Here is a 17,373-nt window from a genome sequence, read left to right on the forward strand (position 1 = left end):
GCTCCAAAAATCTTCCATCTAGAACACATCTATTCTTGAGTGGAATATGTAATTGAAAAATAAAGCTTTTCAGTTACTGAAAAAGGGTATATTGCTTTATCCTTGTGTGAACTCAGTTTTCTTCTGATAAATTATACTTTCAATTTCACGTGTGTACTGCAAGGCTGGGTACTGTTCATCTTAACAATAAACTTCTAGTGTCAGGCAATTTGGGCAAGGAACAAGTTTAGGCAATTTCAACATTACCTTTAGAAAGCAAATCACTGAGCCCAGTCCATAGACATCCGTGCTCCGAGCTCATGTGCACTTTCCAGTGTCACCCTGGGTTCCCTTGGGATTTGGGACATGTAAATCTGAACAATAAAGTTCTTTCTGGGTGTTTTAGTGTGTGGAGTCATCCATCTCTAGGGATAATCCCATCTGAATGGAGGATAAAATGGTGCGCATGAAGCATTAGAACTTAGGACCTGAATTGGAGTTCTATGTTTGTCATAAGTTTTTTTTAATGGAACCTTAGGCAAATCACTTATTAACCTCTTTGGCCAAGATTCTCCCCCAATAAAATAAAATAATGTATTGCCTGCACATCTTATCCATTTCCTTATCCAACTAGATGAAAGAAGTGAAATGCTTTGGAAATTTATGCAAGGAACAGATGCAAGATGCGTTCTGTTTTTGCTGTGGTTGGAAAAAGAACTGTGCCTGTGAAAAGTCATTGCTAGCTGTTCAAGTGCATGCTGTGTGAGAGTTGGGCTGGATGCACACTGCCGATCAGCAAAGCAAACCATCCAGATGTTTGGTCTACCAACACGTCAGTCATCTGGAAGTTTCCAAAAATAGTGTTTAATTCTTTTTTATCTTAGTAATGAATTATTTTTTTTCTGAAAATTTTTATGACCGCTGGTAAAAATCAATGGAAATTTTTCATTTAAATTGGTTATTCGATGATGTATAAATCCTGCACAAACTTTAAAAATTGTCCAAATCTCTAATTCAGCTTTCTGGAGAAAAAGGGAGAGGAGTGGGTCTTTTCATGGAAAATATGGAATTATTTCAAAGTTGAAATTCATCTGAGAGGACATTTTAATAGGTAAAGGCTTGGGACTTACGACAATAAAAATCACTTAGAATTAAGAGCTACTCTCCCTCCAAAATACCCACCAGCTTTCAGGGCAGGGATGCTAATAGGCAGAATTGTGAAGGTCTTCCCCACACCATCCCCTCTCCAGCCACCCAGATCTACCCTGTGTCAAGCAATTGAGGCAGAACATTTTTGAAGGAAGGCAATAACTAAGATCTTGACTCCTACAGAAATGCTCATTTTTTTTAAATGACCATACAGAAACACCTCAAAAAGTTGCATTTTTATTGATACTACCACTTATTAAATGAATAGATGAATGAAGCCTTCCTTCTACCCTCCATTGACATGTAAGAAAGGGTCTTCTCCAATTAAACTTTGAATTTGATGGTGAAAGAGATGCATGAAGGATTATACCTCACTAAAATAAGAAACATTTATATTTGATTAATCTTCCCATGAAGTATCAAAACATCACACTAACGAGAGTACAGCAGGGTGCACGCTGAGCAGTAACAAGACCCCTGAGCTCTCCTCTGTTCTCTGCTGCTTGAGAGCCTGCACCCCCCCCCCCCCCAGGTGGTGTGACTTTTTCATGAGTCAAGTACAAGTAAGGTTAAAGTCAAGTCACTTGTAATTTTACGATTTTGGATGGACTCTGAATAATTCAATAGTACATTTTGAAGTACTTTGGTCAAAGCATAATTTCTTTTTGTTCTCCAAAGAGCAAAGCCAAGCCACAGCTTCATGGTCCTTGGAAATGCATTGAAGATTAGGTCTAAGTAGATAGGAAACTTCTCCAAGTACATCCATTTATCTGATGACTGGATGGGTAAACATACAAAGTAGAATCACAAAAGAAGAACAAATCCCCCGGAGACTGATCCCAGGACCTCCAGGGACACCCGAATCCATGGGTGCTCAAAGTCCCTTATGCAAAATGGCACAGTATTTGCATATAGCCAGCACACATTCTCCCATAAACTTTCAATGACCTCTAGATGACTTTCATGCCTCATGCAATATAGATGCTATGTCCGTATGTCTATTTATACTGTATAGCTTGGGGAATAACAACAAGAACAACAGTCTATATGCTCAGCATAGGTGCAACTATTTTTTCCAAATATTTTTTATCACTGGTTGATTGACTCTACAATTGCGGAACCCAGAATATGGAAGCTGCATGTATATCTAGGTACAAAGGTGAAAATATATAAGACTCCTGGTAAGAGTTCTTGATTCTTGTCTTGTCAAAGCAACCTCTCAATGAAGTAGACTCTTTGATTCAGGATCTGATTAAAATAAAAAAAAAGTTTTGAGGCCATAGTTATTGTAAATTATAAAATATTATGTAACAACTAAAATCAGAAAGTTGTAGTAAGTAAAACTGAATACCCTGCTGAGATATAATACCATTTGCTCCAATTGACAGGTGAGAAAACAAATTAAATAGCTTACAGTCTCAAGTTAGTATTTGATAGAATTAAAGCCGACCGACCTGTCATTCCAAACCACTGGAGAGTTGGGTAGATTTTCTTTTCTTTCTTTTTTCCTTCCTGTCCTCCTCTCCCTCCACCCTCTCCCTTCTCCTCCCCCTTCTTTCACTCCTCCTCCTTCTCCTCCTCCCCCTCCTTCCTTTTTGATATGCTATGCTACTGGTCCAGGCATAATTTTCAGAATTCCCTGGAGAGCAGACCCACTGGAGTTCACAGGGTGATATGCAAAGGTACTTGGTGCATAAAGGAAGGACCGTCTTTGTCTTTTGACCTCACTGGTTCTTTCCTGAGGAAGTGGTAGTCAAAGCACTTGAGTCAATTGTTTCCTGTATACAGTTGAAGTTTTAAAAGAAATTATGGAAAGGGGGTAAATAAATAATATAACTCTTGCCATGTGATGTATTTTGAGTCTTTCCTCTTTAAGATTTTTATTATTCTTGCTTCCTTTTTTTTTTTTTTTGTATTCAGAGATATTTTGCACTGAAGCAAAAACCAAGTAACAAATTCCAAGCAATGGGATTCTATAAACACAAAAATGAATATCTGGATTTTGGCTCATTGAGACACTTTAAAAGGCATGAAATTGCCAAGTCTTGCATCATGTTCTCAAATGCTATTGACTTTCTGCCTACCTTGCAAATTACAACTATGAACTCTGAACCAAGAATAAAATGTGCTCATCCATCAAGTCTTTTAAAAAAAATACCCTTTTCTTCTCCTCATCTTAGCTTTTATCCAACTCATCCTCATCTATCAGAAAATTCTAGTTTCTGCTGCAGACCTCAGCAGTCCTAATTTCACAGATGTTGAAGTGGTCCCTTTTGTGATATCGTTTGTGCCCACCCATACAGCCTTACATATTAATGTTCATAACACCTTTTCTTCTCTCCCAAACTGAGCCATTTAAAAAACTATAAAATAAGTTGTGTTTTAGTGTATTATAGCACTTAATGGGGCAAATTCCTCAAGCCCAAGATAAAAGTGACAAAATATTTAGAAACAACCAAGGAGAAGCCTCACGTGTTAGGGTTGGGAGCCTCTTCCCCACACTCAGGTCCAAGTTTCAGTTGGCAAGTGCTGGCCTCGCAGCAGCGATCCTTGCATTCCTTCAAAGTTCACACAAGACCAGGAGAGTCGGGTCAGTGTGTTGTTCCCACAGAACAAGGGCAGAGGATTTAGGTACAAGATGGCAATGAAATCAAATTTCACCATTTAAACTAAACTGTTCTGTTAAACCAACCCCAGTGGAAATGACCAAGGGAAGATAACGATAGGGGAAAAAATATCATAAACAATGAAAACTATCTCTTCAATAACCAAAAAAAAAAAAATGATCTAAGCATTTCCTTAATGAGTTTGGTCCATGTGCTATTACATGTACATTAATTAAAATATTCAAGGGAGACGATTTCTACACCACTCAAATAATTTGAAATTAGAGAGAAAAAGTGAAACCTGAATTCATTTTACCAAGCCCACAAAATTCTGGCAGTGAGACTGACTGATTGGGATTACAGATGCTATTCTCATAGATGAATACAAATGCAAAACATAAAGCGATGTCAGTAAAATCCCAGCTTATTCGGGTAACAACTCTTCATTACAACTGTGAATTTTCTCCACCCAAAGTGCAAGGGCAGCTTGTCTGTACAGAAAGGGCAATGGAATCCATCCTGTTAAGAGACTGAGTGGAGGAAACCATATTGCTATGGTGGTCGATGGCAGTTAGTCGACAGCAGCCATTGCTGAATCTCCTAACAGTTACCTACAACATATGAAAACTACAGCTGGCACAATGCATGGTCACTGTAAGGAAAATCTAGGTGACAACTTGTAAAAGGTCAGCTGATAAAATGAAGAACAAGACAAGCGTGACTTACACTCTGTGTTTTTATGGAAATTCTAAAAAATAGCACAAGAAAGGTAAAAAAAAATATGAAGGAATAAGAATTGACAAGAACAAATCATGTTTCCATTGTTTTGTTTGGGTGCAATTCTCAACCCAGAAGAAAACAGAGGATTGATTTAAAAATATTTGATGAGTTATTAAGATGGCATCAAAATTAGTAATGAAGGAGAACCTAAATAAAGAGAAAACATTGCACATCCAGCAAAAAAGAAAAAATAGTTTAGAATGAACTTTCAAACTGTGTAAGCACCGCATGAAGAAGATGTTTCCTGAGAAACTTTGAAGCCAGCTCTTCTTTCAAAGACAATATTTAATATTATGGAAATATCAGTGACCTTAGTAAAGCAAGGATTTTACATGAATATGTCGATAAAGGTCATAAACAACATCTTAGAGTTAGCAATTTACTACCTAACACTTAACTTCACACAATAATGTCATTATGTTATCCTGGAATTTGAAATGCTTTTGGAAAGAAAACTAAAATTAATAGCAAAACAAAGTGCAAATCTACTTTTTACTCTGATATCAAGTTTATCTTTAGAATCTCTAAAAGAACATTAAAAAAGAAAAAAATAAAACCTGCATAGTTGAATTACCCTGCTAGGTCTCTAAAAGTTGTTTTAGATCTCGTAGATTTTCGTACCTTAGGAGAGCCACAGTCGCAGTCTTCTCCCACCTCCAGAAGTTGGTTCCCACACACAGGTTCTGTTATTATATTTGCAGGTAGAGGTGCTTGCATTATGCACTTTGGTTTTTGAGATGAAAGGTATTTTTGAAAATATGAGAGGCAGGATGAACTGAAATCCTTTGGGAATTTTGAACTGCAACCAGAAAAATACTCAGAAGTAACATGATATAGAGTGCAGTGACTTTTCATGTTAAGTGATTATGAAAATCTAACATATCTAACTATAATCTGGCTAGATGGAAATTGCAAGTTTAGTAACTGCTAAGGACTACATGATACTATATCTGGTGGGTAGTGGAGCTAACTGAAATTTTTTTTCCTAGAGACTCAGATGTAGAGATGAAAGAATTTAATTTCTCATGTGGATTCAGCACTTTTGTAAACAAAAACAGCAATGAAAATCTCCTTTGGTTACCATCCACTCATCTCACACTGAGGAATTTTGTAAGAGACAGTAACAATGGCCCAGTGAAGGGAAATAAATGCAGACTTCAAGATTTGGTGGACATATTTCTCCTTATTTGTGAACATCTCAAGAACAAGGCATGATTTATTCATTTTTTATCCCAAGTCCTTGCAAAGTGATTGACATTAATAAGTAATTCATAAATGTATAGAAGTGGATTGATTAATTGATGGGTCAGGCTATATGAAGATACAGTTGTCATCTTAGGCTAATGTTTTCAGAAGTTATGCTGTCACTTCAAGTTAAAGTAATTTTAAGTTAAAATACAGTCACTTTAATTATAAACTCTTTGTGTATTTAAAAATCTTAAGGAATTATATGTGATATTGTGCCTAAAGAGTCTGGGGTTTGAATTAACAGGATACAGAGCCTTTGGGCAAAAAATACCCATCCAATAAATACAGAATGCATCCTGAATAATTTAAGATTGAGGGGAAAAAATTAACTTTAGAGTGACAGGGTCTTACCTCAGATATTGACCCATCACACAACTTCCCGAGGGGCACTTGACGGTGTATGAAAGATCAGGCATGCCGAGAACATGGCCCAACTCATGTGACATCACACCTACAAGAGCCACATTATTCTTTCTTTTAGCCTGAAAGAGAAAGAAAGAAAGATAGATAGATAGATCTGTTACTTCCTATTTTAATTAGTTATTTCTCAGTTGTTGTCAATATTCATCACTTAAAAAGAATAGCCTGAGAGCTGGAAAAGAATGAGTCATGAAGCTCCATGCCCACCTTTGCTCAGTGCGCAAGGCTGAATGAACCTGGGAAATGGTTAGATCCTATGAATCTGGTCAGAGTCAGTACTCGATAAGTGTTTGTTGAACTAACAGACACTAAGTTCTTACTAATCAATTATTAAAGCAATTACATTGTCCACAGAAAGTCCAAAGAGGTATCCAATGAGGACTCAAAGTTCTATAACAGCTGTCACCATGCTGATACCTTAGGACCCCTGCACTCTCCTTTGCTCCCTGAATGTCCTCTTTTGGTCACAGATACCAAAAGATCAATCTAGAGTTATCTCAGGCCACAGAGTGCACCTGGCTCCCATCTCCATCCCAACATTCCTGCTGTATTCCTTAATACCAATCCGAGTGTGACACCCCCCAGCAGGGCTGATGTTTCACAGTCCGGAGAATCTGCAGCACAATGATCTGCCAGTGGTTTCCTTTCCACATTTATTGATTGGTTCAGCCAATGTTCACTGTGTCCACTCTGAGCTAAGCATTCTACCCGTCTTCCCAGAGAGGCAGAACCACAGGGAACCTTAGTGTAAGTTTACAAACCTCAATAACAGCGACCGAAGACGCGGAGCACAGGGAATTGGAGGCGGCCATTCCCACGCGGCGATTATTGAAGCCAATCCCACTGTGTGAAAGGCACAGAAACACTATCACAGCCTGTCTTTGGAACCACTAGCTTTCCCCACTGCTCTTCTAGATTTCCCTGGCTGCCTAGCCTTTTCATGGGCCTCAGCGCAGCCTGTACTATCCCACAACAGTATCATGGCCACGTTGACTATCTCACATCCTAGAGCCCACCACATAGATTGCACCAGGGCCTCCAAAATCCCGCAGGTGAATTGCTAATGGCAGGACATCAGGGCTTCTCACGACTGATCAGGGAAATCTGATTGAGCACACATCTCTGCCAAGGCTCTCACTCTGCCCACGTGCACCTGCCCTGGCCAGAATGTGCCCACCTGAGGAGCTGTGCATGGTCATGGATCTTCTTCTTGCCCAGGTTAGAACGATGCCAACTCATGAAGTTCTTGAAGGTTTCACCAATGTTGGGGACCACCTTAATCTTATCATTATCTGACCAGATCTCCATACCGACCAAGGCCACACGAACATGTATAGTTTTATAAATCTGTGGACACAACGGTTCAGATTCCTTTAGGGTTTTAGAACTTTTGCTGGCCACAAATGATGGATGAGTAATTGACGAATTTCCGTTTTGAAAAGAGAAACACCAGAAGTTGCCTTTGCTATAGTGTGTGTGATTTTACCTTGAGGTTGGTGTTTGCTTTGCTAAAATGTCCCCAGAACTGCTGCCCGTAAAGCACTGTGACTCTCTTGACTGTTTATATTAAGTGGCGGGAGCCCCAGGCCCACGTGTGGAAGCACAGGCTCCCACGACAGATGTCTTACCACATTGAGGAGGTTCATTACATCGAACACAAAGCTTCTCATCACAGTTAGATTCCCCTGGTACATCTTATACTGCAAAATGCAAAGCACAGAGTACAATTAAAAAGGAAATTAAAGTGAAGTGGCTGAATGGGTACAGGATTTCACATTTATAAAAAAAAAATTACCTATTTTAACATAATTGACATTTATTCATATCATGGCTACTTATGACTGTTTTGTGAAAGGCTATTTCAACAAATTCTATCTTAAATGTAAGAGTGTGGGGGTCAAAAAATTTCATGGTTGTTCATTTCTAAGTAGATATGTCAAATTAATAATTGACAATATTTTGAAACCAATTCACTATCAATTAAAATTTAAACATGAAGCAATATTTACTAGGTAAAAATGTGGATACCAGGATTTTTCTCTGTATATATAATTAAAATTTTAAGTTATGTATAGTTTTGCAACTAATTTATATTTGTAGGCTATATTAAACATATTTATATTTTACACTAAAAGGTTAAAGTAATTTAATCTTTAACCTATATTTTATGTTATTTTTTTTTTTTTTTGTGGTTGATTGCCAATAGCTTGATGGTATTAAGGATCCATGGTGTCTGGTGGGTATTAAAAGGGAAGGTGATTAAAACCTATTGCATGCAAAGTAGGTAGAGAAGCCAAGAAAAACAGGCACACCACAGGCACTGTTAGCAGAAATGCATGGCTTTTGCTTGATAGCTAAGCCTCCAGTGGAGCACGGTGTCCCGGAACCACAAGCATCTCTTACTTACAAATGCGTTATCCAGCACCAAAAAGAGATTGATGACTTTCTGGGCCTGAAGAATGTCTTCTTGCTTTACAGATAATAAAAGAACATTGTTAATCAGTATCTTTATCCTAAAGGATTACAAAGCTTACATGACATTTTGTTTTTATCATGAAAAGAAATGAAGGATAAGTAATCAATGACAACATGCCATACATCACACATCACAGCTGAGATGATTGATATCGATGATGAAGCAGAAAACTACACTCACTTCTGGGTTTTTGAGGGACCTGAAAGTCCGAATATGGCCTTGTCTCCTGCCAACAGTTCTCGTGCCACAAGTGTGATTCGCTGGGTCTAGTTCTTCCTGGTCGTACGTAAAAACAGCATGTTCTCCCTGGTCTGTGCTTTTCCCAGGTTTTATCAGGTATCGTTGGCCACGGTGTGTGAAGTGTCCTCTGTGAGTCACAGAGACTGTATTTCAGGATCTCCTCACGCACAGCACATACACACTGCTCAGAAAGGATGTATTCCTCTTCCCATCCAATTCCACACACTCAATTATCATCCACAGACCTTTTAACTAACATTTGTTAATTTACATTACATTGTAAGCAGTATTTGTCAATGTTTAAATAAAGCTTATGTTCATTCACCCAGAAAATTCTGAAGAATTATTAAAATGAAGCAATCCCCTCAAATTTGGATCTTACACCACGAGCTCAGTAGGTGTTTTTCCATAGTTTGTTTATTCACTTAACAATTATTTCTTGGTAGATCCTAGGAATACAATGGGGAATGGAGTTAAGGAACATATAGAAACCAAGAGCTCCAGAGGAGAGAAAGAAGGATTAGTAGACCAGCCAGAGTAACATATGGGATTAGCAGTAGCTTAAAGAAGTTCTCTTTCTGGTAAAATCATTAGTTCAGAATAGAAAGTGAGTCTGTATTATGGAATATTATGAATCCAACAAAAATGCCATTGAAACTGTATTTATCAAGGTATTTATGATATGTGAGAACACGTTATTAAGTATGAACCATATTGGAAAAGCAATTATGTGTTTTATTTCATTATTCAATCATGTGTGTAAAGAATACTTCTCTAAATGCATAAAAGACTACAAACATGAAAAAATGTTAGTAATAGTGATAGTTCAGAGGTAAAATTTTGCAGTGGCTACTGTTTTTTTATTTGTGCTTTTCATTACTCTAAAGTTTCCTAGTTGGCAAGAATTACCAGTGTAAACAAAAATATACACAGAAATGCTTTAAAAAATTAAGTTCAGTGCTCACTTCAGCACCACCTACACTAAAATTGGAACGATACAGAGAAGATTAGCATGGCCCCTGCTCAAAGATGACATGCAAATTCATGAAGCCTTCTATATTTTTAGGAAAGATGGTGGGATGAGATGGACATCATTACCGTAAGTTCATGTATGAAGACATGAACGGTGTGAAACTACTTTGTGTACAACACATATTCTGCCATCATATATAACAAATTAGAATAAATAAATAATTTTTAAAAATTAAGTTCAACAGAGATAATTGCAGGTTAGAATCTTAAAGAGAAGAAGACATGATTGCTTCAGAATGAGGTAGATGAACTTGGAAGTGGACCCAGATGTCACCAAGGCCTAGAGCATAGCACTCTTGCTTAAACAGAGCTGGGCCTGACTTCCAAAACATCAGTTACGAAATGATTGTAAGGGTGATGCTTCATTCTCCACTTCAACCACATATATTCAGCAATTAGTGATGAAGGAAAAAAAAATCATCAAAATAGTAAGAAGACATAATGTCCTGTGAGACTCAATTCTGTATAACAGAATGCTGCTTTTTAATATTTTGATATAATGTTGATATTTAATATTTTTGGTGTGCTTCTCACCTCAACCCATCACAGGTACTAAGGCTGGCAACAGAATTCTTTTCATTTAGGATGTGACCTTCATAGTAACAATGTTTCTGGAGTGGAAAAAGACATATGATTTAAATATAGGCATACATTCTGAAAGCACATGGTCTATAGTAGTGGGGAAAGCCGCCATCTTGAATATGTGCGGCAGTTCAAATAGCAGTTCCTAGAAACAAAAACAGTGAAAACATCAGGGATTTTCTAAATTTCTCCAAAACTGACACTGGAAACTCTCTATATTTGATGTCTGAGATGTTTTCCTGACACTAATTTGCACTAAAGGAAATCTGAGGTTATTGCAGTTACATGGGTTCATGGTGAAAGTGAATGTTGCCTCTAAGTGGCCAGTAGGGGAATTATGTTACTGCTGGTAGAACCTCAGGTCTTGGACCCTTAGGAATTGGGTTCCCTGTGTTGAGTCCCCAAAGACACTGTTCATCATATGTTAACAAAACCAGGCATCCAGTTTTCTAGACATTAGAATCTTCAAGAGGCTATGCTTCCATACCTGAGATCCTCAGACTGACTGGTTAAATTCAGCAACTTTAATTGATCTATTAGTGGAATCCCTTTCACAGACTTGAACTCCAGAATATTTGTCAACAATTACAAATTTACATGATTGATAGTTCACATCAGCAAAGCAGGGGGCCACTTACATGCAACGATTTTAGAAAGCTAATTAACAATATGTGGTTCAAAATAAATGGTCTTTTTGCACAACATGAAATTCCATATATATGTGTGTGTCCATCCTTTGGAAGAAACCCTTGTAATGTTTTCTTGTAGAAGACTTAGATAATGTACTACATAAGGCATTAATATTTGAGCATGGGGGATTCTTTTTGCTTGTTTTTTTTTTTTTTTTAGAGAGAAAGAGAGGCATATGTATTGTATTTAAGGTACCATGGAGAACGGCTCTGAGAAACTCTCTCAGCTTATCAGAAATTCTAGAATGAACCTGTATGTTCTTCCTGCTCTTCTCTGATTCTCTGCACAGTTATTCTCTACGTCTGAAGGTTAGGCCCTAGAATTGGTGTATAGGAAGGTGCTCTAACCAGATGTAAACATATTCATTATATAATTGATATTCCATTACTCACCCTATGATAAATGAATATATCTTCAGGAAGTGTTAAACAGTGACACATTTTTTCCAGTTACCTAAAGCGTAGACTATTTCTACCCTACAGTTAAAATGATCTAGGGACAAGTGGACTTATGGTGGCTCCTAAAAATACAACACAGAAATCCCCTATTACTCCTACCTTCTAAAAACCGAAGGAGATTTTCCACCTGTTGTCTCACTATTCACAGATAAGCATCTTGATTTTAGGTCATTTGATTTTTTTTAAAGTCATCCATGGACCTATGCATTTTCCAAGCAATGAGCAGATCCCAGGAAGCAGCAGACCTTACCATGCTCTGAGAGCGCCTGGTGATTTCCTCCCCGGCAGATGAGTAATATGTTTCGGTGTAGTCTGGCCCCAGGAGATGCCTTGAGGAAGCAGAAACCTGCATGACACACTCAACGTGGTGACAACGGTGATTCACCTGACATAACCGTCAACACTAAGGGAGTAACATGTCTATGGTGAGGAATCATTGACGTTTTGACCATTTGGTCCTTTCCCATCATTGGAACTCTGTCCCTGAAGCCAATCAGAGCATTAGTTGTACCCATTCAATCGAAGGAGAAACGCCCTCAGCTGCGTTTCAGCTACAGATTCTTTCCCGAAAATGGATCACTTTAGGATTTTTATTTTTCACCAAGGACACAGCCTAATGGAAGTTTCTAAAGGGTTCTGGGTCACAAGTGTGGCTGAAGAACCATCACCTCCCTGAAGAACCTCACGGACCGCTATAGACCTCAGGGGAGTTTCATCTCCTGGAATCTGTCTCAAGATTGTGTACCCCGATTCAGCCTTGGACATATCGTTCTTACAAAAGCAATGAAAAGTCACATCGAAGCTCACCTGAGTAGCCAAGGTTTTCAGTACATTAAGGAAAATTCCAGGAAGAAAGTAATTTATATGTGTAGCTCTTTTACATTGTGCATATAATTCCCTAGAAAAGCATCGACCGTCCTCAATGACATTAACCCAAATTAGTATCATCGCAAGCTCAATGTGCTTCATGTCTGCTATTTCCAATGACACTGAATAGAGTCTCAAGACTTGTTTCCCACATTCTCATAATATAATCCAGTGATTCGGCCTTCTGGAAGCACAACTTACCTGGTTTTTTGCAGGTGGAGGATGATTTCTTCACCATTTAAGATAATCTGATACTGAACTTCAGGTGCATATATTTCCTGAAAATATTTAATGGTATAAAAATGACATACAATCTGTATTTCTGAGTATACTTAAAAATAATAATATAAATGATGTATACAGTCTATGTCGGGAGAACAATCATAAATTCATAGAGGTTAAATACAGTTGTTATGCCTTTAAAATACCTAAAATAAAGCTGAACTTGCACAATAAGGCAGACTTCCTAAAAGTTGAGTTAGGTGGCAATCAAACTTAGCAATTAACCTAGCCCTAATATGTGAAATGGGGTCTTTTTGTTTGCACTAATATACAAACCATAATAGATCACCAATAAGATAAGAAGAAGGCATGCATTTTTACCTTAAAATCAATCCAAACATACTAAAGGTAACCAATCAAAAAATCTAACCAAAATTAAATCAGATGAAAATTACAAACTGAGGGGAAACAATGTAATAGTCAAAGAGTCAATAACCTTAATAAACAAAACTCTAACATTGCAAACTATAGAGATAACGTTGAATTCTCCAATCTACACACAATGTCTGAGAAAAAGGTGAGCCACTGGGGAAAGGGGAGGTGGTGAGGGGCACACACAGGTTGGAGAGACTGAGAAGTGACGTCTCTCTCTAGAAAGGGCTGCCCTTCCAAGGATCTTTTCCTTTCCCCCCACAGATTTGAAGAACTGTCCAGGAATCTTTATCCTTTTAACTCCTGCTGCTTAACTGTGAAAGCATGCTTACAAGTCAGACGCTCTGTCTTGGACAAGGGCAGCTAGCTGCACATGTGGACTTGAAGCCAGAGGTGTTAGAGTTAACTGTGGTGAAGGGGCTCTTTCTTGGTGTCCTTGGGTAGCTGGAATCTTCCAGTCCTTCCCAAGGCTTACCTCTTTGCCTTGCCTCTTAGTGTGGTTGTTTTCCATCCCTCCTTCGTGGGAAATGTGTAGTAGTTTAGGATAAACTACCTCAGAGAGTTTTATTCCAGGAGTTTGCTTTATGACCATGGCTGGAGAAAGAGAGAGAATATTGATACAAAAACTGAAAACTTTTTATTTTGTTTCCTTTGGATTTGGTTGGTTGGTTTGTTGAAAGGACATGAAAGACCAGAGTGCCAACACGAAGAACAAGTTGATTCTCCTACTTTAGCTTTGATGATAAAGCCTCCCCTACTCCCCTCTAAGGAAACCTGAACAGGATGAGAATTTCTTGGATGATGTCTGTACGTGCCAGCTCTGGACCAGGAACGTCAGGGCTGTTGCTCCTTTTGTAATCCAGTCCCTTCTTCCTCTACACTCCCCTTCAAAACCGTGATATCTTTTCTCCCAAAGCTCTCGGGGACTTCTGCTTTTCCGTTTCTATGTCCCTTTCTCTCACGGCAGCACAACATCCGAGCACTCACTGCAAAAATCACATGTTTCTTTGGCAGGTAAAACCTGATTCTTAGGAGGGACTCTAAGAATGTGTGTGACCAACTCTGATGCTCTTTGCCTCATTAGCGTTTCCTCTCAAGACTGCAGATTCTGCAGGAAACAAGGTTCTTGTAGACCTCTATTGGAGGAATTTGAAAGCAGCAAATTCTATTTTTCAGAATGTTTCTTATGAAAATATTCATAAGTAGCAACATTGTTTATAAACAAAGTTTCCTTCTTGATGGACTTCAATTTATATCACATAGTTTCCCATTGTTTACAAATAGTAGGAAAAAAAATTCATATGGAGCCAAAAGAGACTGTCTTGTATTCCAATCAAATGACCTCATTTTGCCTTCTTACCACTTCTTATCTAAGAGATTTGTAGAAAACTTGAGATGAAATGCATAAAATTGTTTAGTACCACACTAGGAAAGTGGCAGTCTACCTTTCCTGTTCAATTATTCATATAAAATCAGTCTTATTTTCTAATGCTCACGTTTTACACATTAGTGTCTGGGTTCAAAGCCTGTTTTTCAACCCCTGTGACAACAGGTGTGACTTAGGGACACCAAGCAATTCTACACCTGGCTGATGTGGAGACCCTGTAGGAAACAGTAAAGGAAGAATTCCCTCCTAGACAGCTCCCAAATTTCTGCTGTGATGCTTTCCTGAGAATAATTCATTGTGTGCTAAAAGGAGAAAATAAAATAAGGGCTGAGTTAGAGCTCAGTGGTGGTAAAATGATGCTTTTAGGAGGCCCTGGGTTCAATCACCAGCAAAGCAATATTAAAAAAAAAAAAAAAGAATTCCAAAATAAGCAGAATTATTCAATGAGAGATACAATTTCAGAACATTCTTGCCAAGCTATTACACAAACCATAAATTCAGAGTCAACGATGAACACTGAGTTTCTAGCACTTCAATGATCTGTATGCAGGTATAGTATACTTATTAGATTAATAATTATTCTACTTTATCTTTTCTTTGTGTTTAGGACTGAACAATGTGAGAAACACATCAGGAAGATTAGCTATGAGCCAGCCCTGAGCTGTCAACCTTGGCACAGAACTGCTAAGCAAGTGATAATTTTGTGGACAGCTTAGACAAGTCCTCAGTAGGTCCTTTACCTCTCCCAGGATTGAGTTTGTCTCAAATGTGTTTATATATGGAAATGTGCAGGTTCACAGCACTTGACTTTTAACATGATGATTGCGTAACCTTTAGTGTGACAATGAGGACCATCAGGGAGTTACATTTATGTATGGCATAGTAAGGGTATCTATGGTGGCCATCCAGTTGACTTCTCAATAATTAACCTCAAAGAGAGAAGGAGTTTTATCTCTGAAACTGGTCCTTTTGACTCTGTTAATTCTATTTTTCAGAATGTTTCTTATGAAAATCTCCCAAAATGCAGATTTTTTAAAACAGTCTTGATTCATGAAGATATCAGTAAAATTTCTTTACTAGTAAAAAAAATATAAACAGAAAGAAGTAAAGTTGTTTCTTCCATTTTTAGGAAATATTGTGCAAACATGAATTTCATTTATCAAAATATATAATCATTTTTAAAAAGTTTGACAAGATTTAGAGTACATGTTTAACACAGTCATTTAAAATATCTCCACTCAAAAAGTTATTTTTAAATACATATATAGATGCACTTTTCCTTGTAAAGAAAGAGGTAGGCAATAAAATTACTAAAATGAATACAGTATTGATCTTTGGATCATAAGTCATTTTAACAAGGGTGCTTTAAATACTCATCAAATAATTCTGGTTTTATGTAAGATGCCAATATAATGTGCTTACCTTGTGTTTGAACCGTGAGCCAGAGTACAGAAAGCAGGAGCCGAGACATGATGGCTACTACAGGTAGCTGAGGACAAGATGTGGTCTCCTCCGCTGTCTGTTTTATCTCCCTCTACTTCTCATCGGAATCTGTGAAAGAAAATAAGACCACAACTTTTCTTCTGAGAGTGGGGAATGTTTCCTCATGGTGTTGGGAAATTGCCAAGAAATTGCAGTAGTCAGATCTTGAGAATGTTCCTCATTTGTGAGAGGTATTTATGTCTGGGGACTGTTGCTCATGAAGCACACACATCTGAGTAGCAGCTAGCCTCGGGTCCTCCTGGAGTGATGGAAACATGCCAACTGAGACAGAGGCACCCAAGAGAACACTTGCACAGTTATTTACACATCTACAAATATAGAATATGTATCAGTATTCTGTACATATTTCAAGAGACTGGCACAAAGAACTAAGAAGCTAAGATATAATCACCTAGCAGTCTTGCAGACAGGATAGTGTAATCTCTCTGATTCTCATTCTTCTTAATACAAAAAAGAAAAACTGGTAATACCACTACTCTAAGTTTCTTACAAAAATCCCCATGTGATTATATACACACACACACATGTGCAGCACATGGAACTATAAAGAAATGTGCAAAAATAAATTATCTTGGAAAGGTCGGCATCAATCAAGCTATATAGTGCATATGAAGTATGGCTCCAGTGTATTGTGAGTTCTCTCTCAGAAAAATGATATTTGCATAGTCATAAATATTCAAAATATATTGAGGGGGAAATGCTGATTGTCTGTTGTTCCAACATCAATAAATTACTTCTGTTGCCATTTTGACAATTTATTTTCATCTCTTTTTTTATGCAATAATTAAAAGAAGAAATGTGGGAAAATTAATCTTGATTATACAAAGGGTTTTAGCAACCTCTTATTTTTGGCATAGTACTTTACCATAAGGATTTTTCTCATACTAAATATTGATATTTTAATGCAACATTTATTGCATTGTATCATCTGTTATGTGTGATTGAGTGTATGTCTTTGATTTCTGGGATAAACTCCTATAGGTGATGTTATTTGACTTTGCTGGAACATATTGACCCCGTGTTTTTCAGAGAGTTAATCCCAAGTTAAATTTTCATTTAAAAGGTTGTCCCAGTCTGAAAACTTATTACCTGCTGAACTTACTCTTTACTGGTACATTTGGAAGTTTCTGAGCATCTGATTATAAGTTTTGATGTCACCTTTTCTTTATTGTGCTTGAGTTCTACCTTCCTTTGAATTAATAGCTTTTTCCTCTCTATTTTCTAAATATTGTCCTGTTCTAAAAGATAAGAATTCTACTTTATTCTTTACCAGTTATCATTGCAATTTTAATAAAGTATAAT

At 37.6% G+C, this 17,373-nt stretch overlaps 1 protein-coding gene and 1 non-coding gene across 2 annotated transcripts; one reads left to right on the forward strand and one right to left on the reverse strand.

Moving 5' to 3' along the window:
* Positions 1–1,425: 1,425 nt before the first annotated feature.
* Adamdec1 (ADAM like decysin 1) lies at positions 1,426–16,817 on the reverse strand. The gene is made up of 15 exons (XM_076853482.1): positions 16,806–16,817; positions 15,991–16,057; positions 13,657–13,775; positions 12,729–12,805; positions 11,911–11,989; positions 10,465–10,541; positions 8,839–9,025; positions 8,590–8,652; positions 7,811–7,882; positions 7,360–7,529; positions 6,944–7,025; positions 6,114–6,244; positions 5,136–5,313; positions 3,601–3,686; positions 1,426–2,376 (listed from the first exon to the last, which is right to left on the reverse strand). Exons 1-15 carry the CDS (start codon positions 16,815–16,817, stop codon positions 2,370–2,372), a joined length of 1,407 nt encoding a protein of 468 aa, XP_076709597.1. The 3' UTR covers positions 1,426–2,369.
* Positions 9,856–9,962, forward strand: LOC143398787 (U6 spliceosomal RNA). The gene has a single exon (XR_013091370.1). It is a non-coding gene; the product is annotated as a U6 spliceosomal RNA (small nuclear RNA).
* Positions 16,818–17,373: the final 556 nt, after the last annotated feature.

Source organism: Callospermophilus lateralis, chromosome 4 (assembly GCF_048772815.1).
Source record: "Callospermophilus lateralis isolate mCalLat2 chromosome 4, mCalLat2.hap1, whole genome shotgun sequence".
In the NCBI taxonomy this organism is placed as follows: Eukaryota; Metazoa; Chordata; class Mammalia; order Rodentia; family Sciuridae; genus Callospermophilus; species Callospermophilus lateralis.

Excerpts from the sequence above, each read along its gene's own strand:
- Adamdec1 (XM_076853482.1), bottom strand. Across the intron at positions 7,530-7,810 it reads TAATGAACCTCCTCAATGTG|ATTTATAAAACTATACATGT; the intron begins GTAAGACATCTG and ends TTGTGTCCACAG. Across the intron at positions 6,245-6,943 it reads CTTCGGTCGCTGTTATTGAG|GCTAAAAGAAAGAATAATGT; the intron begins GTTTGTAAACTT and ends TTTCTCTTTCAG.